The 25,703-nt window shown below is 53.2% G+C and overlaps 1 protein-coding gene across 5 annotated transcripts in view; it reads right to left on the bottom strand.

Annotated features, from left to right (window-relative positions):
• The window catches only part of TNIK (TRAF2 and NCK interacting kinase), a 140,930-nt gene that overhangs the window by 109,791 nt on the left and 5,436 nt on the right, over positions 1 to 25,703 (bottom strand). For all 5 annotated transcript variants that reach the window (XM_072042522.1, XM_072042523.1, XM_072042521.1 and 2 more), the window contains exon 2: positions 9,706 to 9,771. In XM_072042522.1, coding sequence (XP_071898623.1) covers positions 9,706 to 9,771 — 66 coding nt within the window. The remainder of the gene's footprint in view (positions 1 to 9,705; positions 9,772 to 25,703) is intronic.

A 25,703-nucleotide genomic window follows, 5' to 3' on the forward strand; every position in this document is an offset into this window, starting at 1 on the left:
TTCCCCTACACCACCACCGTGCCTGCTCCTTCCCACTACAGCCTGCCCAAGCAGCTTGGAGTACTCCGAACACACTGCACATGCACCAGGGTCTCCATCCCTACAGATTGCTCCCTGTCAATTAGAAAACAAACAAAAAACCACCACCAGAGCATGCTCAGCCGGCTTTCGAGGGGCCAGCTTGCTGCTTGGCTGCTACAGGACTCAAAGCAGATGCATCTCCTGTGCAAGTGGTAGGGCTCACCCACGGGATGCTGCCCTTCAGCGCCACAGAGCAGGTTTTCTGCAGTTTAGGCAGTTCCATGACCATGGCAAGGAATATTTGTGAAAAGTCCCGAAGTGCAATCTTGTGCTCTGTTTCAGAAGCCCGCTCCTCCAACAGGAGATTTCCATTTCCCCTTGCAAAGCACCCCCTGGGCTCGCCTTGTCGCCGTTCGGACACACCATTCACAGTTCAGCCGGAGCAGGCTCTTCGCGGCAATTCTGCTGACGCGGCTGCCTCCCTGCTAATAGGCTGTGTACAGAAGAAAGGCTTTGGCCTCCATCCTGGCCCTGCCGAATTGAAGCAAGAGAAGATCTGCAAAGCACAGGACATGAAGGCATTCCCACCCGGCACCCGCGGCCCCGCCAGCTCTGCCGTAAGAACAATGTCTCTAACGAACGAGTCCAGCTGCATTTGCAATTTCTCTTAAACGCTGATTGCTGATGACACGTGGATTCCTCCTGCCATAAGACACGAAGACGTGGTTCCAGCCTTTCATGTTGTCCGTAAGAGCTTCAAACTGAGGAGGTTTTCATCTGCCAGGCTGCGAGGGAGGAGGTCGGCTGGAGGCTGCTGAATGCTCAAGTTAGCCACTTAATGAGGCGGCGTGTTCCCAACTAATGGCTTTGCTCAGGGACAAATTGCAACACCAAGGGAAGTATTAGCATAAAGGCTTATCAAGTGAAAGATGTGCTGGAGTAGAAACACCCCATCTTTTCAGAAGGTGATGCTGCCACCACCAGAAAGCCACGCCACTGGTGAAGGCTTCAGGTCCCCACCTGGCTTCAGAGGATTTTTTTTTCTTTATCATTCAGAAGCAGCAAAACACTAGGATTACACCTAGTAGGACTGATCATGGACGGCAGTGCTGGAAAACATGGAGAGACCTGAGTAATCCGTGATAAAATGGGAGTGTGACCACGAGCTTCCCATTGCAATAAATCACTTTTCCTTTCGCTCCTCGGTGTGATGCAAACCGGCGTAATTCACGGCTGATGTAAGTGCAGGACTGCTCACCCCAGCCATGCCTCACTCCCGACTCTCCAGGGACGAATCCATCATGTCAAGTTTAAAGTTAAGAGAAAAAAAAAAAGTCTGCTTAGATTTGCTTTCATTGTCATTGAGGCTAACACACTCATCCCATCCTCAGCAACAGCCCCTGAAAAAAATCATGATTTTCTTTAAATGCAAACCAGCAGAGCCACACAAGACACTGAGCCGGCACGACCCAGCAGCCCTGGGCCCATCACAAATCCTGTGCAAGGCTGCAGCCACCCATTCAGGGAACTCACAGCCCCAGGATAAAATCAGTGCTAAATACACAGGGAGAAGGAGAGGCCTTGGAACAAGCTCCAGGCTTTCCTTTCCAGCCCTCCATCCGGCACAGCAACCACTATCTGCCATTACAACAGGGATTTTAGAGGAGGACCTGGATGAGAGCTCAGCATCAGAGGCTCCCATCCCATCCCATCCCATCCCATCCCATCCCATCCCATCCCATCCTGCAGACACCCCATGGCTGTGCCCAGCTGGAGGAACCACCCCAACTTTCAACGAAAACACAGTGGCAACCTGCAAGGAACAAATCCCACCTTTTAACTAACGAGGAGGCATCCACGAGCGAATGTTTTTAACGCAGCAGCCGCGCTGTTTAAGCCTGCTCTCGTCTGATCTAGACACTACGAAGACAACCATAAAATACATTTCTTCGCGCTGACCCTGTTAATAACCACTTCTCAAGGGAGTAGAAGCACTGTAACGAGCTAACACTCTTTGTTTATTTGGAATTCAATAGCTAGACTTATTAAAAGAGAGATCCCAGCCAGCACTCGCTGCAGAAAACACCCGTGGTGATGTGATGGAGCAGGAGCACGGGGCTGGGGCGAAGGCTGAGCTCCGGCACGCTGCCTGGGGAAGGTCCTTCTGCCTCCTGGTCTTTAACACCCATGGAGAGGTAACAAAACCCACACGGCTTCCAGAGCGGGGCTGTGGGCAGCTCGGAAAAATTACCTCTGGGGAGCTAAAATCCAATTCTCTGCCCTTTATGCGAGTCTCTGCCCCCAGCAGCTCCCAGTTTGAGCGTGCTGTGTGGGATTAGCTCCCTGCCCTCTCTCTGCCCCCGCACACACAGGTCATTTCAGCTGCCGTTTGCTCTCAGATCCAGTTTTAAAGTAGATTAAAATAATAATAATAATATGCAGAAGGTTATTTGTGTTGGAAACTCGCTGCCACGAGTTGCAAGCTCCCCTGTAAAAGAGATGGGGCTGCAGAGGGCGAGGGGGGGTACCCGGCACCCAGATGGGGCACAGCACATGGGTTACGCTGCAGGGCACAGCCTGCACCAGCAGAGCAGAGGAGACACCTCTACTGCAGCCCAGTGGGGATAAGAAAGTCTTAGAAGGAAGCCCTGACCTCTTCCTCCTCCTCTTCCTCAGCTGCCCACGCCGACGAGCGAGGCAGGATGGGGACAGGGACAGGAGTGAAGGCAAAGCCTTTGCTGGAGACGTGGGGATGGAGCCAGCTCCCAGCCACACTCTTCCACAGGCAAATTCAAACCTAAGAGCTTAAAAAGACCTAAACAGCAAAAAAAATATTACACCAATCTGCCATTCTTATGTGAGGGAGGAAAAAAAAAAACCTTCACAACATTTGGAAGCGGGCTGTGTTTGCTTGGCGCTTTCCATCTTGAGGTAATGAGCGTAAAGGGCTTCCCAGGTAAACCTCAGCACAAACAGCAGATCTCGAGAGCCCTGCAACGAGCTAACGAGGGGTGCCCAGGAGATGCTGAGCTCCAACCACCTCCCCTCCAGCGCTGCTCTGCTCCAGGCCTTCAGCACCAGCCCCAAATTGGGCTGCATCCACGTTGGAAAAGGTGCAAAAAAGGACAAGCAAGAAACATTGAAAACAAACACTGGCCACTGTGAAAGCCTCAGGTACAAGACCCAGCCCCCGGGATCCTGCTTTGCACTTTTCAGTGTTTCTTTATGCTGTGTGGAGGAGTTTTCTGTTAACGGAGATGGTGGCACCATGTGTTTTGCCAGCAGCAGCCAAATTGGCGATCTGGCTGCTTGGTTGGTGCTGTGGCTGCTGCATCGGCTCCCCCTGAACCAGCCTCCTGCCTGAGCCTGTGCTTGCAGTGCAGCACCACCAGCTGCCCCTGGCACAGCACCTCCCTGTAAGCAGCTTCTGCTACCTGCAGAGCACCCGCACTGCTCCTGGTCCCAGGGGACAGCTGGGGACAGGCAGGGCAGAAGAGAGAGAAGCGATTCAGCAAAGGCCAGTGGAGAAGTTAGTACCTGCAGGGCTCAGCACAAGGTTCCCCGGACACTGCATCAGGCTTAATCCACCAACCTGGTGCTCGTTAAATATCACGAACGGGTCAACAACCACCGCCAGCACGCACCAGCGAGATCTTCCTCATTCGCCCCTCTGCAGCCCAGGGTTACCATCAGCTCAGCACATTCTAACAGGAAATTATTTTATAATCCACCCAGGCCTTGCAGCAACCAAACCTCACCCGCTGGCCGTGCTGCTGTAACAACCCGCTCTGTGGTGTCAGTGACCAGAGCTCTGCAAGCCTCAGCTTGGGAAGCTGCAGCCCCCGAACAGCAGAGCCAGGCTTGCGCAGGGCATGCCCCCAGCTCCAAAAGGCTGCCTGTTTTCTGAGCACCTGGCTGTAGGGACATCCCCAAAGCAAACAGCCCCAAGCCTGGGCATTCCTGTGGCCAAACGGCGCTTGGTAAGAGCTCAAAGCATCCTCTAAGCCCAGTGAGACAAGCAAAGGGCTCCCCTTCTCCCTGTGCCCACGCCTGGCACCCGACCAGCCCCGCGGGGCCAGCCACCACGTCCTGCAGCGCCACTGGCTTGGCTCGGCGTCTTCAAAGGGAGCTTTTTTCCCCCGTGCCACTGCAGATATCTTCTCTCCTGGCGAGGCTGCGCAGTGCTGAGCGTGCAGCAGCGCCAGGAGAGCGGCCAGAGCCACGGGCACTGCGCCCGCCCTGCCCCGGCACGGGCTGCGGAGGGGATGGAGACGAAAGAGGGGGATGATAAATTAACACAGGGGCATTTTGAATCACCTTTTGGAAGCGGCCGCAGCGTAAGAAGCACCTTTCCCTTCATTATTCAGCCGGCGAGAAGTTCCCGTGACATATTGGTGTGTAGGTGTGTGGGGGCTGGCTCCTGCGGGGAGGGCGGGCGGGCGGAGGGTGCTCTGTGTGGTTCGGCGAAGCGAAGCAGCACAAGATGTACCAGTTGCTCTGGTAACAAAGCCTTTTTTTTTTTTTTTTCCTCCTTCCCCTAAGTGAAACATCATTTTAAGCGTTTTCCAGTCAAGACTTCCTTGCCTGTGTGGCCAAAAGCAGGCCCCGTTTCAGAAATACACGCACGATTCGAGGCAGCAAGGGAAGGAGTCTCTCTTCCGAAGATAATCTACCATCACAGGGAAGCTGATAAATCGAGGTCACTGTTTTGTACCCTCTGATTAAGCCAGCACGCGTTACCATACATCAGCGTGCCAGCCCAGCCCCTTCCCACAGCGCAGTAAGAACGACTGAAACACAAAAACCATCCCGCAAGCCAGGGACCCATAAAAAGGGGAGACCCCAGTGGGCTCCCCAACACAGGCAGCCAGCCCGGCAGCAGCAGTGGCTCAATACATGTCTGTAACGCTGTGCTCGTGGCACCGAGGGATTATCCAGCAGCTTGTCACTCTGTGCTCAGTCACACAGCCCCTGTGTGACCTTGAGGACGCGGAGCTGCCTCGGGGGGCCGGCTGGAACCACCAAGTGACCCCAAGCGGGGGATCCAGAGCGGGATGAACACCCCTGGCTCAAGTTTAATGAAAGGAACCAGGTGCTACGAGAAGATGGGAAAAGGCAAACGCTTAATAAGGCCACCCAAACCCATCAGCTGGCTGCTGTGGGCCAGAAGTGCGGGGAGCTCAGGGCTCCGTGTTCCCCAGCAGCCCAGGACTGGGGGTGTCGGTGCTGCGGGGCACCCAGAGGAGAGGGGCAGCAGCCAGCCCAGGAGCAGCGCCTGCAGCTCGCGTGCACGCAGCACGGGCTCTCGAGCAAGTCCCAGCGGTGGGCCCTCAGCCATGGAAGCTGTGTACACAGCTCAGGTTAATTCTTTACAGCAACAATCCGCAGGAAACGATCATTTTGTGCAGCGTGGAAACTTCTTCCACCGGGCTAGAAGCAACGGTGATTAATTACCAAACTATTGACCATCGGTCTTTCAGAAAGAGAGACAATAAAACAACTGATTATTAAAAACAATTAATGTCATTCTCCACTCAAGCTAATTATTTGAACTGCTAGTAATGACCTGGGAACCTGCAGAGTCTCTGTTCCCACCAGGGCTGAGCCAGACCATGGGCAGGCTGAACGCGGAGCAAGTAAGTTCTTCTCTTACACCTCCCCTCCTAAAAGCATAGAAGAAGAGAAAAAAAAATCTTTGCCTTTCCTTGGCATATCCACCAGCCACTCATTCAGCAGGGGGACGCACAGCAGTGCCCAGGGAGCACGCAGAGCTGGGGACACGCTGGGTACCACAGAAGCACACCACCAGCACCAGGACCATGTTATCCCAGCTCTTTTGGCATCTGCAGGCTCAGGGGCACCATCACCAGGAGACAGCCACACGTGGCTTTTTGAATCCCAAACATTTCAGTCATTTTCTCATACCCCTGAACCTCAACTTCTTCATCTACTGGGCCGAACTGGGGGTTCACCTCCAGATGAATCCGTCCCGGCAAACACAAGTTGAGTAATAAATAAAATAACTGACAGAAGACTTTGGGATGCATTTCCTCATCATTTTGCCCCATGTGGGTCAAATAGCCACCTAGCCTGGGCCTAAAAGCTGGTGGCACCCCACGGTGTCCCCCACGCTGCTCCCTCTGCCAGCCACGGCAGCGGAGGAGCGTGCACAGGGACCACGGCCACGAGTCCCACGTGCCCTGAACGATGCAGTGGAACTGCTTAGCAATTAGGTGGCATTTCCCAGCTAATTAAGCAATCAATAGTTATTGTGCAGTTATGGAGCCGGCCCGTGGTGCTGAATCTTGTGCCCTGTAAAATAAAGCTGCAAACGGAGAGCCGCATCCCCGGCGCACCCAGCAAAGCCAGCATGCTTGGTGTCAGCACATGCTGTCCTCCTGCTGGGGTTGGGAAGCTGCATGGAGCACGCAGTCCTGGCATCACTCACCTCCCTGCTCATCTGTATGTGAGAGGAGAGCAATGGTTACCATCTGACTGACCTACTGATTGTTTTGGTTTAATATTAAGAAGACTCACATCAAAACCCTGCCGTGGTGATGCTGGGTACCTGAGTGATGCTGAGCACGAGTTTGCTCCCACCCTGCTGCACAGGGGACTCCCAGAGTGACCAAAACAGCTGCCTAAAAACATGGGAGGATCCCGTTATTTTGTGACACATTCAGCACACGATAACCAGCCCGCTGAATGTCTTCCTCCGGTCTTGCACCAAGCCGCTGGGAGGGTGTCTGTGAGGAATCTGGTGGTATTTCCCTTTCAGCTCACGTGTCCATCGGTGGTTGGCACGCCAGCAGTTGCAACCCCGACGGTGAGATTTATTCAGGCAGCCTAAGGTATGCTCAGTATGCAAGGCCTTTTTGCTTGCTCTCTAATGCAAAGCAGAGATGAACGGCAATAATGATACTCTGCCACATGAAAAGCCTTCCCTCACACTTCCAATAATGCTCTGAAGAGTTATCAGAAGTCTCCGCGACTTCTGCATTTAGAGTTTTGTTTCCAGTCAGCAGCTACCTGCTAAAAACAGCAAGGCAGCGGCTCAACTCCTGAAGCCCAAAGCACCATGTTTCTGTTAGCCATTTCTTTGAGCATTCAGAAAAATCCAGGAACGCAAAAATCCCACAGCACAACAACGCCTTGCACTGGAGCTAGCAAGACCTCAGCTGTTTATCAAAGACAATTTACAACCCGTACCAGTTGACGCAGGATTATTAGGAAATAAAGAACAGCTTCCAATTCAATTAGCGAGATAAACCATCACCGGCGCGGTCCCTCGTTAAAATAAAAGCCAAGCTCTTCAACAAGAGCTCGCAGAGCAAGGATCGTTCCCTCTGCAGCTACTGCTGCTTGTGGCCAGTGGGGAAAGAAGGACAGGTCCTGACGAGGACTTCCCCAGCCTTCAGGTCGCACCCATGTACGACCTTGAGCTGTGCACCTCCACACCGTGTCCTTCAAGCACCGGGGACCCCAATCAGCCCTGCTGTTGGCCTCCAAGCTGGCCAGGGGATGTGACTGCTTGGAGACCTTTTGCTCCTAGGTAAGGGAGCCTCAAACGTGTTTTTAGAAGGGAGCCAGAAGGTCTAAGCGTCTTGAAAAGCGATCCATCTGTTTTGCTTTCAGAGATAAATACAGCGGTGGTATCTGGAGGAAAAGAATCGCAGAGATCTTATTTCCATGCTAGGTTTCAGGGTGGGACACCATAAACAGTTCTGTATGCTTTCTGTCAAAGTCTTCTTCTGTTTATAAAGTGGATACAACTCCAAGACTTCAATTTAAGAGAATCTGAGCTCAGCCTTAGCCTGAATTCCTACCTCAACGCTTACTAATTGGGTTTGGACAGCAGCTCCCCCCCCAGCCACCATCCTGCCTGGCACTGCCAGCGAGTGAATCACACCGGGACAATCTGATTACCCCGGCACATTAAAAACAGCGAAAAGGAGGATTTTCTTTGTACAAGAAGGAGAAGAAGAAACACGGAATATATCACCTCCCCAAAAGCCTACAGCTGAGTGCTTCTGGATGGTTCTCCCCCCCCTTTACGATCACACACACAGGCACCAAACAAACCACTGCAACAGGAAACACGCGCAGCGGGGCTGTGCGAGGAGCAGAGCAAACATTAGATAGTTTATTTCCCTTTTCTGCTTTCCACAAAAACATGACACTTTCTAAAGGCCATTAACGGCGCATAGTTTCCACTGATTGTTAGAAATACGCCGAAGTTAAAATTAGGTCACCCCCTGCCATTATTTTAGCGGCTGAGAAGAAAAACAGGGCTGAACCCAGCTCCCGGGGCTGGCCTCCGTGCCCGAGAGCCAACAATGGCACCACGAAAACCAGCACCAACACCAGCACCAACACCAGCACCCTCAGGGGAACACAGCCCCGGGGCAAGCACTGAGGGGAAGGCTCCTGGAATATGCCCTTGGTAAGAAGGGGGCTGGAGGGGGGGCGTTCTGTTTGGTTTTCACCTTCTTCCAGTTCAGAAATTCACACATCTTCAATCCCCGAAGTTGCGGTTCACCCTCGGTTCACTTCAGTCCTTCCAGCGTGGAATTGATGGAATTAGCCCGCGGCAGTGGGAGGATGGGGAGAGCAGGATCAGAACAAACAGCTCCTGACAGGTGCCTTCCCAAGCACCCTTTTCTCCTCTTCGTTAGGGCCAGCTCGCTGTCTCTCACTGTGTGACAGGCAAGGGCTGAGCCTTCCCGCTGACCGAGGCGGAGCACGTGGAGGTATTCCCTTCTATTGTCAGAACATGGGCAAGACAGGCAAACGGGATCTCTGTGTGCACACAGGCACAAGTGCAATGTAAATACAGATCCAGTGCCCACACGCACAGATCTTTGGAGAATGGGGCCCATGGGGTTGCTATCTGCCAGCAGACCTGGAATACTCAGCAAATTCCACGTGCACCTTGCCAAGAAACATGTTTACACCATGCATTAAGCACAGATAAGGCCAGACTCCAAAATAATTCGACCCCTCCTAATGCCACAAGAGTCATCCACAACAAAAGACCCCCACGATTACAGATTCTGGAATTCCTTCAAGCTGAGGGGTGATGGGGACAGGCGCCATGCTTTAGCAAAGGAAGGACACTTTAAACGTTGCAGGAAGAAGCTCATGGGTTTATAATTTTGTTCTCCACGGTCTCCTTTGTACTCCTGTTTGGAGAGCTGCTGCCAGACGTTTGCAGGAGCTTGAAAGCAAACCCGCTGAGCGCCGTGGGTCTCCTCCAGCAGCAGGTTTCTGCCGAGCAGCGAGCGGCAGCCAGCCTGCGTGCTCCAGCCCCATGGTACCGGCAGAGCAGCAGCCTGAGCAGGCTCCTGGACCACGATACAGCTCTGCTGGAGAGATTTATCTACGAAACCCCAGGCTCCCCGCTCCCTCCCTCATCACAGAATCCATAAAAAGCAACTGGGGGGGGGGAAGAGGCAAAGAAAGCAATCTGTTTTTAGTGACAGCTTCAGAAGTAGTACAAATTGCTGTTGTAGGAGCTCCACGTGCTGCGCAGAGCTGGAGCACGTGACAAAAAGGCAAAGCCCAGCGAGGTTTTTGTCAGGCCTGATACTGCTGGGACCTAACGAGGCCGGTGCAATGGGATGCTCCACGTCCAGCACACGGCCAAGGCGACCAGGATCACTCCAGACACCGGCGTAGCCTTACCTTATAGACTTGCCCATAGGTGCCATTGCCAACAAGCTCCACCAGCTCAAAGATTCCTGCAGGATCCTAGGAGAAAAGGAAGAACAAGCATTTAATGCACTGCACTTCTAACTCCTCAAAAACAAGCTTTCTCTAAAGAGAAAGACCAACATTTTCTGACAAACGTTTTGATCATTTTAAAGTCCTCTGACAGCCCAGGGATTGGAAGCACCACAATCACATGGAGCAGGGGCGTTAATCCACCCCGTGTGGTGAGCCAGCCCTGCAGGGCCGTGTCCCAGCAGCATTTGTGTTGCTTGCCCTGAGGCCTGGCGCATCCTGGCCATTAACTTTCTGGCCTCTCTGATAAATAACGGGACACCCAGACCTGGAAGCTGGCACCAGAGCACACCCCTCCGCCCCGCACACCCCTCTGCCCTGCTGTCACACACATGCACACGTAGGAGCGCACGCAGCGACACTGCCCGAAGCCAACATTCGCTGTGAGGTACGAGGGAGGGTGGGGAAAGAATAAACCGGCGCTGCTATTTTCTCCCCTCGCTGGGTTTTCCCCATCCAGCAGCTCCATTTATGCTCCTCTGCTCCTCCTCCTCTCCCCACGCTCACTTCATCTGGGTCCGTGCGCTCCCCTGAGAACCAGGTGGGCACGTGGCTCTCCCCCCTCCCTGCTTGCTCCTTGCCTGGCCTCAAGGACATTTGGGCCACCAAAAGCCACCAAGCTGCAGGCACTCGGAGGCTCTGGGGGGTTTTGAATCACTTCTGCTATGAAATGCCTCGATGTCCCAGGGAGCCGGGTACCTGCGGCCTGACAGGATGCGGGCAGCGCGTTAGCGGCTCTGCCCCAGGAGGAGGAAGAGCAGCCTTCAGGAGCATCCCTGGGGAGACAGGCAAAACCATATAAAAACGGCCCAAAAACGCCATCCACCACCTTGAGCTGACCAAGGGCAGCTCTCCCCAACAGTGGATGGGGAAAGGGAAGCGGCGGTGCGCCGAGTCTGAACCAACTGGGTGAGGAGGAGGGGAGGGATGGCAGCAGCTGCTGTTTATTTCTTGAATTTCTTTCCTTAGGGTTATTCTCTGCAGTGCTGAAACAACTCTGAAAGAGGCTTTTCAAGTGCTACAAGTATATCTATTTTTGAATATTCACTGGGAGATTAAGAGAGAAGAAAGCTGTGCCTAGGGCAGATGATCAGGAGGCTTGGAGAAGCGCATCCCGGGAAGCAGCTGGCCATTTCTGATAACGAGAACCATTTTGTCTGACACCGTTTCCGACCAATTCCCAAACCTCAGCCCCAGGAGTCCCCCCTGCTGCCCTGCGGGGCCACCTGGCTTCACCCAGCTCCTCCAGGTTTACCCCAGCTCGTTTGCAGCACGGCTGCAGACGTCCCACCCCACCACCACCAGCAGCAGCAGCACCACGCTTCTTCCTTCCTTCCCCCATTTCCACGGGGAAGCATTGTCAAGGTAACGGGGCTGCTCGCCGAGCCACGGGGCCGGGCAGGATTCGAGCACAGCCCTAGCAACACGCCGGGAACGAGGAGGGAGAGGAGGGAGAGAAGGGTGCTCGCTCCTCCCCGCGCTGCTGCTGCTGCTCCTCGCGCTGCTGTCACCCCCGCAGCTCCCACACAGCCCCTGCCCAGGAGCAGCATGTCGCTAGCTCCTACCCAAGGCAGCCCAGGCAGAGGTCAGGGCAGGGAGAAATCCTTCTTTCCGCTGAGCTGGCTCAGCACAGGGATGAGCTCTGCGCCTTCAGGGATGCTGGGGGCTGTCCCCACGGCTGGGGGACGCGGACACCGCTGCGAGATCCCAGGGGATGGGCACGGGAGGCAGGCAAGCAGGGTGGGGTGCTCAGAGGGGGCTTTGAAACTAGCTGGAGAAAAGAAACCCAGAGCACAGAGGTCTGGCTGGGGACCAGCCCCGGGCAGGCAGGAGGAATCTCGGCCCAAATATAGCCTGGGCTGCAGATCCGGAGCAGCGCGGCTGCTGGCAGCGGCCCCGGGGCTCTCTGCTCACGCTGCCCCTGCCCCAAGGTATCGTGCCCCACTTCCACCCCCTGTGCTCACAGAGGCTGTGCATTCCTTTATTCTGCTATTTATTTTTATTTTAGTAAAAAATCAGCTCAGAAATAACAGGAAGAGCTAGACACAACGTGGCTGATCATTCAGGGCTACTGGCAGAAGATGGGCTGATTAAAATCGAGGAGGACCAGCGTTTAGGACAAACCCAGGAGCAATTTTCAGCCCTACGTGAGCTTCAGGCAGACAACGGGCTGCGTTCACAGAGCTCTGCTGAGAGCCGTGTACACACAGAGCAGGAGCTGGTCCCTCCTGACAAAGGAGGGGGCACAAAGGCAGGGCAGTGCCCAGCACGGCTCGGGGCTGTGCTTTGGGGACCCCAACACCCCAGGGAAATCGGTGGTATCCAAGTCTGAGCGGCTAAAAACGGTGTGAGACACGGAGCAAGGCGAGAGCAGTCTTCTCCAGCAACACCACGAAAAAACGCCCCCGGTATTTGCATAAACAACGCACTGAAAACCCTCACCGTGTCAGGAAAGGGACTTCTGCACACAGCTGATAAAGCAGAACGCCTCCCAGCTCCGGCAGCAGCACACGCAGCCTTTGGGAAGGCCTTATCGGTGCGAGGCAAGCAGCAGCTGGGCTCCCAGCAGCTCCTTCTCCTCACTGAAATGGCTCCGCTTGGCGCAGACCCCGCGGGACGGCACCGCTGCCTGCACCGCCGAATTTCGGCGAGCCCAAAATGCACAGGAGGCACCAGGAGACCTCCAACAGCAGTGACCACACCAGCTGAGGGCTGCAGGTGCTCATCCGTGGCAATGTCCATCACGAAATGTCCCTAAATACCGCCAGGCAGATGCCCACATACACGAGGGGAAGGATGGAAGCGTTTGCCTGCAGTCTGCATGCCCAGCTCGCCTCCTCTCCTTGCAGGAGCCGAATTTTTCTCCCCTCCTGCAGCCGCACTGAAGGTATTTAGCAGCAAGGGTTATGTGAGGAGAAAGGGGAGAGATGGTGGTGGGGAACCGAGGGGCACACCAATTAAAGCACTGTTGCTGTGAATGCACGGGAGGGGAAATGAGAGATCAGAGCCTCTGTAATCACCGTGCACTCATTCCCCCAATTCTGAGCGGCTAATGACAACTTCCAGCCAAAAAGCGTGGAGATAACCAGTCATTAAGCAAATGTTGTAACCCTAGAGAAGAAAAAGGCTCGGTGTGACTGGAAGCAATGCACCATCAGGGGTTAGCAGCCGGCCAGCATTCCCAGGCTCCAGGTCGCTGATGCAACTTGCTTTAGCCCACACACGGGGCACCTGCACAGGCTGCACTTCCCAAAACCCCACGTCCAGGCTGCACTGTGAGCCAACGGGCTGCACGTTGGCAAAGCCCGAAGTTTCAGGCAGCCACGCACATCTCCCCAACAACAGGGCCAGAAAAATCTCAAGTCAGCTGGTGTTCCCTCAAAAAACCTCATTCCCGCGCTCATTTTGCAGGCACTGAAGCACTTGGATGATCTGACAGAACAAGGTCCCGAGCCCCCTGGGGAAGCCATCCCAAAAGGCATGCGGTTTAGAGCGAAATGGAGGGTTTGGAGGAGTACTTGAGGACAGAGTTTCTTTTTAATAATAAACCAGTTGCCTCCGTCTCCAAGGCTCTCCTAGCTAACAACCTTGTGAGCAATGTGACGATGGGCAGCAGCCAGGAGAGGATTGCTTATATAGCTGCAGGCAGCAAGCAAAGCAGCGAGGCAAAGGCCGAGGCAATAAAATATCGAGTTACTGGGAACTTCCAGAGAAAGAGGCTGATGGTACCTTTCTGAGCTGCGAGCACTGCCCTCCCCACACAGACGTACCCCGACGCCTGCCCAGTAAGAAAAGCAGTACAAAAAAAAACATTCAACGGGCTGCTCAGGTATTTTGGGGGATATTTGGCTTTGGTCATAAGCCAAGAAATGAAGCAGAACCACGCCGGCCTGCTGGGTGCTTCATCTCACGGCTCCTCCCCGCTCGGTGCCTCTCCCCTCCCTCGCCCACCCCTCCCGAGGCTCACAAACCGAGCCACCACCAGTGCCATCCACCCCCTGCCCACTCGAGCTGCTCTGCTTGGAGAGCAGCGAGGAGCTCGCTGAGGGTTTTGTTTTCGTTTGGAAGCAGCAGTTTGTCCTCCCCCACCCCCAAACACCCAGCACCACATCTCAACCGAAGATATTAGGCAAGGAACAACGCTCCTGCATGGCAGAAGGGTCACGGCCGTGCTTTGCACCCCCCAACCCACACTCGAGCTCTCCCAGGCCTCCCACCCTCCTCTCTCTGGCTTCTTGCTGAGAGCCCCAGCCCTGCTTCCCTTCCAAAATGTCCAGCCTCCGAACAGCTGGCGACAGCAGAATTAACAAAGAGCTAATGACCACGTTGGGCATTGCGGTCACTACAGCTGGATCACGCCTTCAGCTCCTACCCCTTCAATTTAGGGCGTAAGCGTGGGTTTGTAGCTAACAACCAGAAGTGCAGCCAACAGCTCTACTGAAGGCAGAGCAGGAAAAATCCACCTACACACACACAAACCCCTCCAGCCAGTCCCACATGCTTCCACCGGGTCCAAATGACCGAAGCTACGATATCCTGACCTCTGCCAGATGTCCTGCTTACAGCCGAGCACCTGCACACCCAAAATCGGAGTTCTTCTCACCCAATTTCTCCTTCCTACCAGGAAGGAGAAGCAGCCAGTAGACAAAACAAGGAGGCTCCAGAGCCAGACAAGGTGTTTGTGCTGCTGTAGGGGATGGGTCCCACAGCCCAGAGATGCCAGTAAGGGACAGCAGGGCCTGCGCTGACAGGCGTGAAGCCAGCCTTCCTTCGGGAGGACGCGTTTGAAGCTTGACTCTCCCCAGACCTAAACCGAGTTGGATCCTCTCTCACTTCAAAACCCTTTCTGGCACATCCCGTGGCTCCTCGGGAAGGCCTCCACAATCACTGGCAGCCATGCGACAAGCCCTCCTCCAGCTCAGGGGGGCTGTTTTGTAGAGGAGCTGTGAGCCCATCAGCGCAGAGGCAGCGCTGCCGAGCGAACCCCGACGTTTCCAGCGCCGCGCCGGATGAATGCGGCCCCAGCACCGGCACCGATTCAACACACGCCTCATTCGAGCACACAACTTCAGCAGGACAATATATAAAAGGCCTGGCTAAGCTCAGAGTCTCTAAAAAGCTACAGAGCCAATTATAAATCGTATTCGTAGTCCCCAGAAGATCTGAAGTCACCGCTAGCATTGTGCCACACTTCTTAGGATGCGAGAGATCAATTAGAGCCCAGCAGCTGGACACGCTCCACGCTGGAAGTCACTCATCCGCAGTTTCAGCCCAATAAGATATTATTCCTAACTGTTTAGATCTCACCCCTCTGAGAAATAAAGAGTTTCACCTCGGCCAGCAAATGTTTGCATCCAGCTGAAATTGCTACCTGCCAGTAAATGCTGTCAAAGGTTTGGGGGACCTCAGAGGAGCTGCTTTAATTACTTACCCGAGCTGCTGTTCCAGGAGCTGCAGCCTCTCAACGCACCGCTCCTAGAGGCACATCTGAAAAGCGAGGTCACCGCCAAGCCCAGCACCAAGAGCAGAGCCCTCTTTTGTAGGCAGGCCAAAATTCAGCATTTCTAACAGCTGGTCCTGTCTGTGGGTTTGCCTGGGGATGCCTGCAGCGGTGGCAGCTCAGGAGGCAGCCTGCACCTTCTGAGCCTGGAGATAGCAGCCTCCAGGGGAGGCCACCGAGCTCGGACATCTGCGATTGCCTTCGCCAAGGCAAGGCAGCCTTGCTCCTTCCTTGCGGCCAGAAGAAGACCTCAACGTGGGAGAACGCCTCTCCCATTTTGTTTCAGAGAAGGACAAAGCAGGGCGCAGATCACATCCCGTTCGTTAGCATCCCGCTAGCTGCAGCGCTCTGCAAGAGGCAGCCAGCAGACCGTAAAAAACACAGCGATGCTCCACGGGCTCCCCAAACACACGCTATGGACACGTCTGTCACAGAACTGTCTTGACAAACCGGCAAAGTTACTCAGAAATCAGAAACGCCAAGGATATGCTAAGTCACACGCCTCGAATCTAGAAAGAGCTTCCTCACTCGGGAGCTAACAGGGTGCAGGGGAGGGGGAGGGAGGCTTCGCACCCTTTCCCTACATTTCACAGGCTCCGCTGAGTAATGCCAGCCTCACCGGGGAGCCCGGCAGCATGAGCTTGACAGACCCTCCCTCAGACTGGGGGGAACGAGGTCCCGCAGCGAGAGGAGCAAGATCCTGCCTGCCACATGCCTGGAGAGCTGCCTGACAGCCACACGCGCCGAAATGATTCACAATAATTTTTTGCCAGGTCGTAAAGTCTTTCCCAGAGCAAAGCTGCTGTGTTTCGCAGTGGCTGGTGCTGTAAAACGCTCCTGTAGGCTCTGGGAGCTGCTTTTTCTCCTAAATCCCATTACTGAACGGGGTGGGGAGCAGGGACTGCCCTGCAGTTCACGTGCCGGGGGTACTGCAGCAGTGCCTCAGCCCAGTCAGGGCAGCAGGACCTCTCACACGGGTCTGAGCTGGGTTTGCTCCACAAGTCACCGTGGCACCCCATGCACCCAAGCACCCCTTTCTGCTTTATGGGATCAGTTCGGGTCCCGCAGGGGACAGCTGCACATCCCTGAGCAGGACTGGGCCCATAAGCAGGGAGTTTCATCACGTGGGTGTCGGGATGCGCAACGGGGTGGGAAACACTCCCCATTGCTTCTAAATTAATTGCTGTTGTTGTGATTTGATTTGCAAAAACCTCCAGGGCTAAGTTTTGTTTTAGAAAACTACAAACGCATCAGATTAATCAACTGAAAATAAATCAGTTTGAGTTATTTATTTCTCCTCTATCTACTCCTCCTTAGGCTTGGCAAGTCCCCGCATTCTTTCCATCCCGTGCAAGAAGAAGACCAGGGCTTTGGGCTCGTCATTATTTTAAAGGAACTTCTGCAACGTGGAGCAGCTCTGCGAGCCTCAACCACGGCACAGGTACAAGGAGGAGAAGTGACGGCTGGGGCTGGTCTCCACATGCAGCAGGCACCAGCCCTGTGCCCAGGTGCTCGGGAGAGGAGCAGAGCGAGGAGCTCAGTCTCCTCCAGCCACATTTCGCTGCCTCTGGATCCCTGCACATCCTTTCCCCCTGATTCCCTGCCCGCAGCTGCAGCAATGCGGCAACGCCTCTGCCAGCGAACTGGGGAGAAAAGCCCTCACATATATTATTCTGGAGAAAATTAATCTCGTGTTCCACAGAATATTAAGTGGATTACATCTACAGCCTCCAAGGAGGAAAATGTTGATTCCCATGTAACTTGTGCCATTATTCACCTCTATTAACTTTTTTTTTTTTTTTACCAGCACAATGTTGGTCGTGGTAATTCCTTGTTATTCAGTCCAGACCTCAGCCAGACCTCGACACACCGAGCAAGGAGAGCACGTGGGACCTCTCCTCAGCCACGAGGAAGGCTCAGAAATCATCCTGCAGTGGCACTGTTACTGCACAGGGCAACATTCAAGGTGGTTTCTCAAAGCCAGCTTCGTTTCTGCTGGACAACTCCATGGCAGGATCACGCTTGAGCATCACTTGGCCACCCCCATCCAGGTCTCATGGAGCCCTGCTCTTCCTGTGCGGAGGTGCTAATGACTAAAAAAGCAGCAGGCTCCGATAATCAGCCTCAAGATCATTTAAATCCTTACCTATCATTTAAATACATGCTCCCAGAGGGCAGCATACCCTTTGAAGCAGAGCTCGCAGGGAGTGCAAGTCACTCAGTACGGAGGAAGCGAGCCCAAAGCCACACAGAAAGGATGCAGCCCACCGATGGGGACGCAAACACAGCCGGAGCATTTCTGAATCTTTCACAAGCACCTCGATGAGTTTAAAAGGCCAAAAGGAGCGTTTTGATGATGTTGCACAAAGTAAGGAAGGAAAGGAAATGTGCTTTTTTTTTTCTAGACATGATGCACAATCAAGAGCTCAGTCCTGGCTTGACAAAGGTAGTGATTCTTTGCTCTCCGTGTAAATCTCACTGCTCTGTGCTGAAAGAGGAACAACTTTTAACCTGTAATTCCCAGGCTCCATCCCCTCTTTTACAGTTCCTTGAATAATTTGAATTCTGCACAATAAACGTCAGAGCTGATAAGAGAAGCCTTATCGGATGAAGTAACCTACAGCTTTCCACGTGGGCAAGATGCAGAGCTAATGGTTACAGAACCAGATAAGGGTGCCAATAACCAGAAATCAAACCCGTGCAAGGGCAGCAGCAGCGACGCACTCCGTCGGGCAGTAAAACAAGCAGTACGACAAATGCCTTGTGGGTTAGTGCCCAAGACCCCACTTCTGCCCCTTTCATGCAGCTCTCTTCTCCGTGTTTTGTCCTCACCGAGTCCATCAGGTGCTCTCCATGCACTGAACTTGCTGTCGGTAACAGGGCTGCACCTTGGTCCCCTGTCACGGCTGCTCAGGACATAAGAGCTGGCTTCACATCACCCTCACTCCAAGTCCCAGCACCGGTCTTATGTTCCTCTATATGACTGGTGCTACCCGTTTTGGTGCACTAGTCTTGGTCACAAATTCATTTTTGCTGGTTCTTTCAAGAACTCTGACCTGTTGGTTATCTTCCCACCTGATTTCCTCCCTGAGAATTGACACCTGCAAGTTTTTTCCGTTCCCTAGTGTCCCAAAGCTCATTCTGTGTTGGCAAACCTACAAGAAAAGCATTTATTGAAGGAATTTGCTCATCAACTCTTGCCGGCACTGAAAACACACCTTATCTAATCTTAGGAGAGCATAGTTTAATGACTACAACACAGGATGAGAGGCCAGAAGGTCTGACTTCTACTCCCTGCTCTGCCAGGGCTGCAGCGCCTGTAAGTGAATGTAGACAAGATGCTTGACCCCCCCCCCTCACCTTGATTTCCCCTGGTAGAAGACTATCCTTGCATTCCTTTCCTCACAGGGGATCTTATCTGTAAACTCCTCATTAGCATCTGCAAAGAGTTATGCCTCTCCGGATGTGGATGTAAAGCCAAGCAGAGCTGCAGCACCGGCCGCTGAGCCTGGAGACATCCTCTTCGGTGCTCTCAGGCAAACTGAGCAGCGCTGCACTCCCCATCTGTGCTTAGGGAAAAAAATTAATTCTTTCCCTCTACAGGAAAGAAAAAAAAAAATCACTATTATCCTACAACAGCTGGATGTGGAGATAGGGTAAATCCAGACCCGGCACAGATGCTCCTGAAGATGAAGACCAGAGCCTCAGCTCCCACGGCCTTGCACACAAGAAGGCTCCTGCTCTGCCCTGCCTCAGTGCCTTGCAGTCTTTGTGGGGCACTAGAACGCAGAAAGGGCTTCTTCTGGTATTAATAGAAACTTCCAGTTGGAAAATAACTGGCTATGAGCAAGCAGAGTAATATTTCAGGTCTTCTGGGGAGGAAAAAGTCACCCCACCCTGACCCGCTCCCACTTTTCCCACTTGCCTCAGCTCACACCAGCAGCACTGGTGCCAGCCACAGCCCCTGCACTAGCTGGGACTGCTCCAGAGCAGCAGGACCTCCTAGATGGACCCACAAACGTCCTATTTCCCCCCGAGTGGGGGACGGCGCAGCGAAGGACAGGAGATACGTCCGCTCTGGTCTAACCGCAGGGAACAGCAAGGTCTCAGTGGAGCTGCTGGCCCAGGAACTTGGGAAAAATAAAACAAAGGGCTCAGCTCCTTTTAAAAGGGAAAAGAAAAATGTCCTATTGTTCCATAATTAATGGAAAGCAGAAGAGGCTTCATGAACTCATTGAGAAACACAGGGTGAGTATTAGAAAGCACATCTCACTATTTCATAATCACAAGGTGAGCTGCTTGCATAATACCGAAAAGGAGCATAATCGAGGCTATCACAAGGCAGTTATGAAACTTGCATTTTAAATGCTTGATAACAGAGTAATTAGGTTTCCCGAGCGATTTTGTTTTTTCCTTTCTAGATACTGCAAAGCAGATGCTGCGGCCTCCAGCACGGCCCTGGCGAGGCGCACACGCGATGGATGGGCAGGGATGAGCCGAGGCCCAGCCCACGCCTTGCTTCCAGCCACATCGCTCCTCCAGACCCACCCAGGGGAGGCTTTGAGATCACACCGAGACACAGGCTGTGAACCTGAACGAGTAAACCTCAAGATAACTGCACGCCGAGTTAACTGCTCAACCCCAGCGAGCTCCTAGGCCTGCCTCTCCCGTGGTTTTAGCCATGAACATGCTCACAGGCACTGCACCGGCGTGACCTGCACACCCGGCCTCCCCAACACAACACATCATAGAGGGCAGCAAAATGTCACGGAAACCAAGGGCAAACCAAGACAGAAGACAGTCCCTCCCCCCCCGCTCCTTCTATTTTTAGGCAGCCAGATTAGCTGGGAGCAGTTTTACTCGGGTCTGGTAATGAGTAATGCTCCTGCATCTTCTCTCCAGGATGTTTCCTCTGCCGGCCGGCGCTCGTGCCAGCTCTTTGCTTTAAAGCAAGAGCATGGAAGAGATCACATGAAGTGGCAAAACCAAACTACAACTTCATGGGAAAGGCTCTCAGGAAAGTGACCCTGGCACTGAACTTGGGCCAGGTCTCCCACGTTCACCACACTGCTTAATTTTTTTTATTTTTGTTTTATTTTAGAGGGGAGGGGGGCACGATAGTCTACCTATCCATGAGGTAGATAATTGATGCAGATGACAACTGAATCATCTGTAGTTGATGAGGATGGTACAACGACAGCTCCCAAGAGCTGCCACAGCAGCAGGACCACCAGGCTAGTGGTGGGGCCTCGTTAAAGAAGGGGACGCCAGTCACCAAAGGAGCAAGACAGAAGGGAGACCTGGGTGCCACTGCGCTGGCAGCTTCCTTTCAGGTTCCTCCCTCTTATCAGGGAGATCTGTTGCCAAGGCACGAGATAACAATTTTCTACTACGCAACCACTTGCACATTCAGTGTTCTTTGGATGCTTCCTGAATGCTCCGACCGCCCTGACAGCAGCACCTGGGGACGCAGCCTTCCTCCTTCGGGCAGGCCCAGCCCTTCTCGTCTCCTCAGGGCCTCACTGAAAGCTTCGACAAAAATCAGACAAAACCACCAGGCTTTTGACGGGCTAGAAACCCTTTCCAGGAGCAAGGTGCCCCACCATGTGAAGAGGAGAAGGCAGAGCCTGAGGAAAGGCCTCCCAAGGCCATGGCTTCCCGGTGAGCTCCTGCCCAGGGCCACACCACCTTGCTGCAAGGCTCTCGCTTTCTTCTGCGACTTGTAAAAGCTTATTTATTGAGGAAAAGCAAGAGTCCAAGGCAAGGAATTGTTGAAGTCAGCTAGCAAATGATTAACAGCAAGTACTTCGGATTGCTCGTGGCCATAAACTCATCCTGCACCCATCTGGCAGATGGCAGAGGGGAGGCCACGGCGAGGCTGTACCTGGCTGCAGGCGAGGACGCGACCGCTGGTGGCCAGCTCTTGGCCTCTCCTCTCCCACATTTAGGATTTTGTTTCTCTCCACCCTCAGGCCTCCAGGCCTTGCCACCACGCCGCCCTCCATCCTGGCACTAAGCCCTTGCCAGGCAGACCTCGCAAAGGCGCCCAAGGCTTTTGGTGCTCGTGGCACAAGCGAACACCCACACACCTCCTCCCACCCCCGGGCTGCCCTTGGCACGAAGGACAGCCAGCTGGGCTGCCACCCTTTGGCAACACGGCATTTACGTGGAAGGCAGGGAGGAGAAGTGTGTCACGGGGCTCTTTCAAACAGAGGCCACAGGAGCAGCAGCGTTTCTCCTCAAGGCCTTTTCCTGTTCACGCCAGGGCTCCCCGAGAGCCCAGCGCTTCAACGCTCGAAGTAGCAGCGCCTTTTAAACAATATCCTGAAGGCTCGTCTTTGGCCTGGCTTTTACATCACCCAGGGAAGGAGTTAGGGGGATTTGGCACTTTCTCCTTGAACGGGCCATCGTTACAAGTGACTCAGATTATATTGCAGCATGAGTCATCTTGGCAGAGGTCACCACCACAAGCAGCAGCGACTTCAATTATTTCCTTCAAGTTGAATTAAAGGTGCATTGTTATGCTAATTGTACACTTTCTCCATCCTATCTTTCCATCTCCTGGCTGAGGAGCAGCTTGGGTTCTCACCCCATAGCCCAAACTATGTCTGGAGGAGCTCTTCCACTGCGGCGTGGTGACGAAACCTGGGCTTGCAAATGGGAAGTCTTCTGGGTGGCTTTTCTGCTACGGCACCTGGTGTCTAAAGCAAGCAGCTCTCCATCCCTCCTCCCAGCACCGCTCCACGGGTGTAACAGGTTGTCAGGCCTTCCACATTGCTGTTCTTTTCGCACTGTATCACCACAATTTCATAAGAAGACAATGTTGGCCCAGCGGCTGGGGTGCCACACATCACTGCCTACAGTACACTCTACAACATTTTGCTGGATTTTGAATCAGTTCTTCAGCTTACAGGAAACTCCAGCCCTTCCCCTCCATTCCTGCCCCCTACACACACCCCATTTGCCCACCAGAGCTCCCCAGCCAGGGCATCAGAAGGCAGGAGATTCCTCAGCATCCCTGCCAGGGCCAGGCACAGCCACTTCAGGGCACTTGGCTCAGAAAAAACACAGTTTGTCCATTAGAAAACACAGCCATTACCAGCCTGGTCACCAGTGGAGCACTCTGCGTTGATATTTATAGCAGCAAAACATTCAAACAGGGAGCAGGGATGGTCGCACCGGCTGGGAGATTCACTTTGGAGACCATTTGTAAAGTGCTCCCGCTACTGGAATCCCATTTAGCTATTACAGCCTCTTCAGACACACCAACACACCGATCCCCACAGAATAGCAATAGGAAGGGCAGCGTCATCACGGTATTTACTGAGGCTAATCAATACGCAAAGGCTGGAGATTTATTGCAGCAAAGACAGCCCGTCTGCAGAGCCAAAAAGTGCATTTAAAACCCTTTTAATTTTGTTGCCTTGGCCTCTGGTTTTACTCCAGGAACAGTTTTGCATGCCCATATTTCTTTCCCCCCAAAACAGACGCATTTTGCAGGCGCACAAAAGAAGTCCCCCAGGAACGCCTGCCATGAATATTTAGCAGGAGGATAAAACAGAAAACACAACGGTTTGAGCGCAGTGCCCTTCCTTTCCAGCCAGGTTTCTCATTTGAGTAGAGGCCCATGGCTAATTAAGCAACACCCAAAGCGCTGGGAACGACAACCTTGCCTTAGGAAGAGCAGCACTCCCAGCCCACGCGGCGGAGAGGCTCTGTGCTTTCCTCTTGCACGGTAAAAACAGGAAAACTCCCTCACCTCATCCATCTCCAAGCCGTGTGGCCACACCTGTGACCCTAGGGAAACTTGCTGGCCTTGAGCATCACCTGGGCTCCGCAGAAGAAAGATCAGCAGCTAATTTATTTCACTTGCTCTGCTAGAGACAGTGACTTCTCAGCGCCATTTCTTTTCTCCTCTATAAATCCCCCTTTCCTTTTCCCATGCTCCTTCCTTCACCCCAAATCTGGCTGCTTTTAGCCCCAAGAACCCAGCTCCTTATTCATTTTTGGTCAGCTTCTGTAAGCTGGGGAAAAACTGGGCATCCTAAAGGGGACGACACTTCAGGAATACTTCACTTCTGCCATTACCAACATCAGCCCCCAACGCCTGGCACTTGGCATCTGGGGAGCCAGGACTTTTGGCTGGTACCTCGTTTTCAGTGAGGAGCTGGGACAGGGACAGTGCAATACTCAGAAAACCATGGCAGCAAGACAGGAAGGAGATCTGCAACCTCTCTTTTGCCAGTTTATCTCTAAATCATATTAAGCTTTTATGCTTGCATACGAAAGAGAAAGGAAAAGGCAAATATATTCTGATTTACAGGGAGATTTCTATTGTTGCCTGGACATCAAACAGCACCCAATTAGTCCTGCAAGGATCTGACCCACAAATTATGAAAATAAATGCCTCTGCAGCTTTGATCTCTTGTATTTCTGTAGCATGCTACAGCAGTTATTAGACACATTTTATTAGATTCAAGCTGTGCGATCTCTTCCTCGGCAAAGGCTCTACTGCCTCAAATGCATCCTAAAGCCTCCATCCAGCAGATTAAGGGCACGGTCCCAAACAGTCACTTCTGTCATGCCCTGAACACATGACTCAGCTGGCAGGAGGCTTTTTCCTGCTGAGTTTCAAAATTAGGAGCAAAGAGAATTTTTAAAAGGCGGGGGAGCAGGGGGGGAAGTGTCAGCCGCCTAAATTAAATTCTGGATTCTTTGTTAGTTTATAAAGGAATATACATCCTCTGCGACATCCTTGGCTTCTAAAAAGTGTTGTTTTCGGAAGAGCTAAACAATTTATTTCTTTTCGTACTCTGAAATGACATTGCTGGAGGAAGCAGGCGAGAGCTGTAACAAAAGGTTTCATGCACTCCAGAGCTGAAAACCACACGTGCGTTCACACGAACAGAAACACATCCACCCACCCCTGCTGCAGTGACAGCGTGTAAAACAAAGAGGATGTTAGACTCAGCCTGCTCAGCCTTTACTCCGTGGAGTAGCTCATTGCTCACAGGCTGCTGCACAGAGCAGCTCCTGCACTTGCCAGGGGCCGTGGCAGCTTTCGGTACCTCCGTAGGAAGGATGGGAGCACGTGAATCGCCCAGGTCTCGGTCACAGGCAAGAGGGTGGTGTCTGCACGAAGCCATTAATGCTGATAGGCTTTTTGTGGCAGGCCTGCTTATCAGCAGCAGAACAAAGTGCGTACCTCCTCCTGAATTCATGGTAACTCAGCTGAGCGGGGCAGTAAATGCGGTGTTTGCTCACCGATTGCAGGAGGAAACGCTGGTTCCCGGCTACGCACGTTGCATCTGGATACTCCAGCGCTGGCTGCCTGATTGCAGTCATCCATAATTCAGCACCAACCCGCAACCTTGAACTTCTGGCAAGCACGGCAGAAAATTAACACGGGGAAGCAACATTCCAGATCAAAGGGAAATGGCTTGCTGTCCTCCGAGCGTTTGCCGTTACAAAATAAAATCAGGCGTGCAGAGGGATGGGACCGAGGTCTGATTAAGCCTCTCGCCAATGTTTTCCGACCTCGCTTGCTTTGCCTCTCCTTCAATACCACGCCTTTGGGGGGAGCATCCTCAGCGTGTAGGAAGGGGTCACAGCCCGCACAGGATTCCTCTTGAGACAACCACAGAGAGGGAATATGGGCACAGGGGCGTCTCCTTTTTCCCAGGGCTGTGTTCGTTAGGCAATCCTCCATCAGAAATCACAAGCAATTTACACGCACAACATCAAGCCTCGTTTGTATAAATGGTTTTCCAGAGAACAGAGCAGGCAGCCCAGTGCTTTCCATGTACAGCCACAGTCCAAAGTGACAAAAGGGGATGGGGGAAGGAAATCAGCGCTGCTGCTTTACAGATGGTAAATACAGCCCCTCACTTATGGAGCTAGCGATGACTTGGGCCAGTGGTTTTTGACCCGTGGCCTACAGATGGCTGTAAGGGCTGCCTGGGAGGTAACTGAGGTGCCTGAGCACGAGCAAGCCTTGTGTGATGGAGGCCACCAGGGAAGAGAGGCCCCGCCGAGCAGAGCTGAAGCCACCCGGGGAAAGGAAAAGCCAGGCAAAGCCCCTGGCCCCCAGCCCTGGTCCCTGCCGAGCCTGGTGCAATACCCTTACCACGAGTCTGGCAGATAAAAGTTACCTTCACATAGCAGGGATGAAAGCCTGCTCTAAACACTCGTTTTTGCATGGAATAGAAATCAAATTTGCATTTTAGACATGCACACACCAACCAAATACCTGTCTCTTCACTGCCTCAAACCTTGACCCAACGAAATGCCCACATTCATCAGCCTGCCATGGATCATATTGCTCTGAGTTCATGCTTAAGCAGCCCGAATTATTAATTTTGGTAACCGACCAGGACACAAACACTCGTGAGAACAGAGC

Source organism: Anas platyrhynchos, chromosome 9, assembly GCF_047663525.1.
Source record: "Anas platyrhynchos isolate ZD024472 breed Pekin duck chromosome 9, IASCAAS_PekinDuck_T2T, whole genome shotgun sequence".
NCBI lineage: Eukaryota > Metazoa > Chordata > Aves > Anseriformes > Anatidae > Anas > Anas platyrhynchos.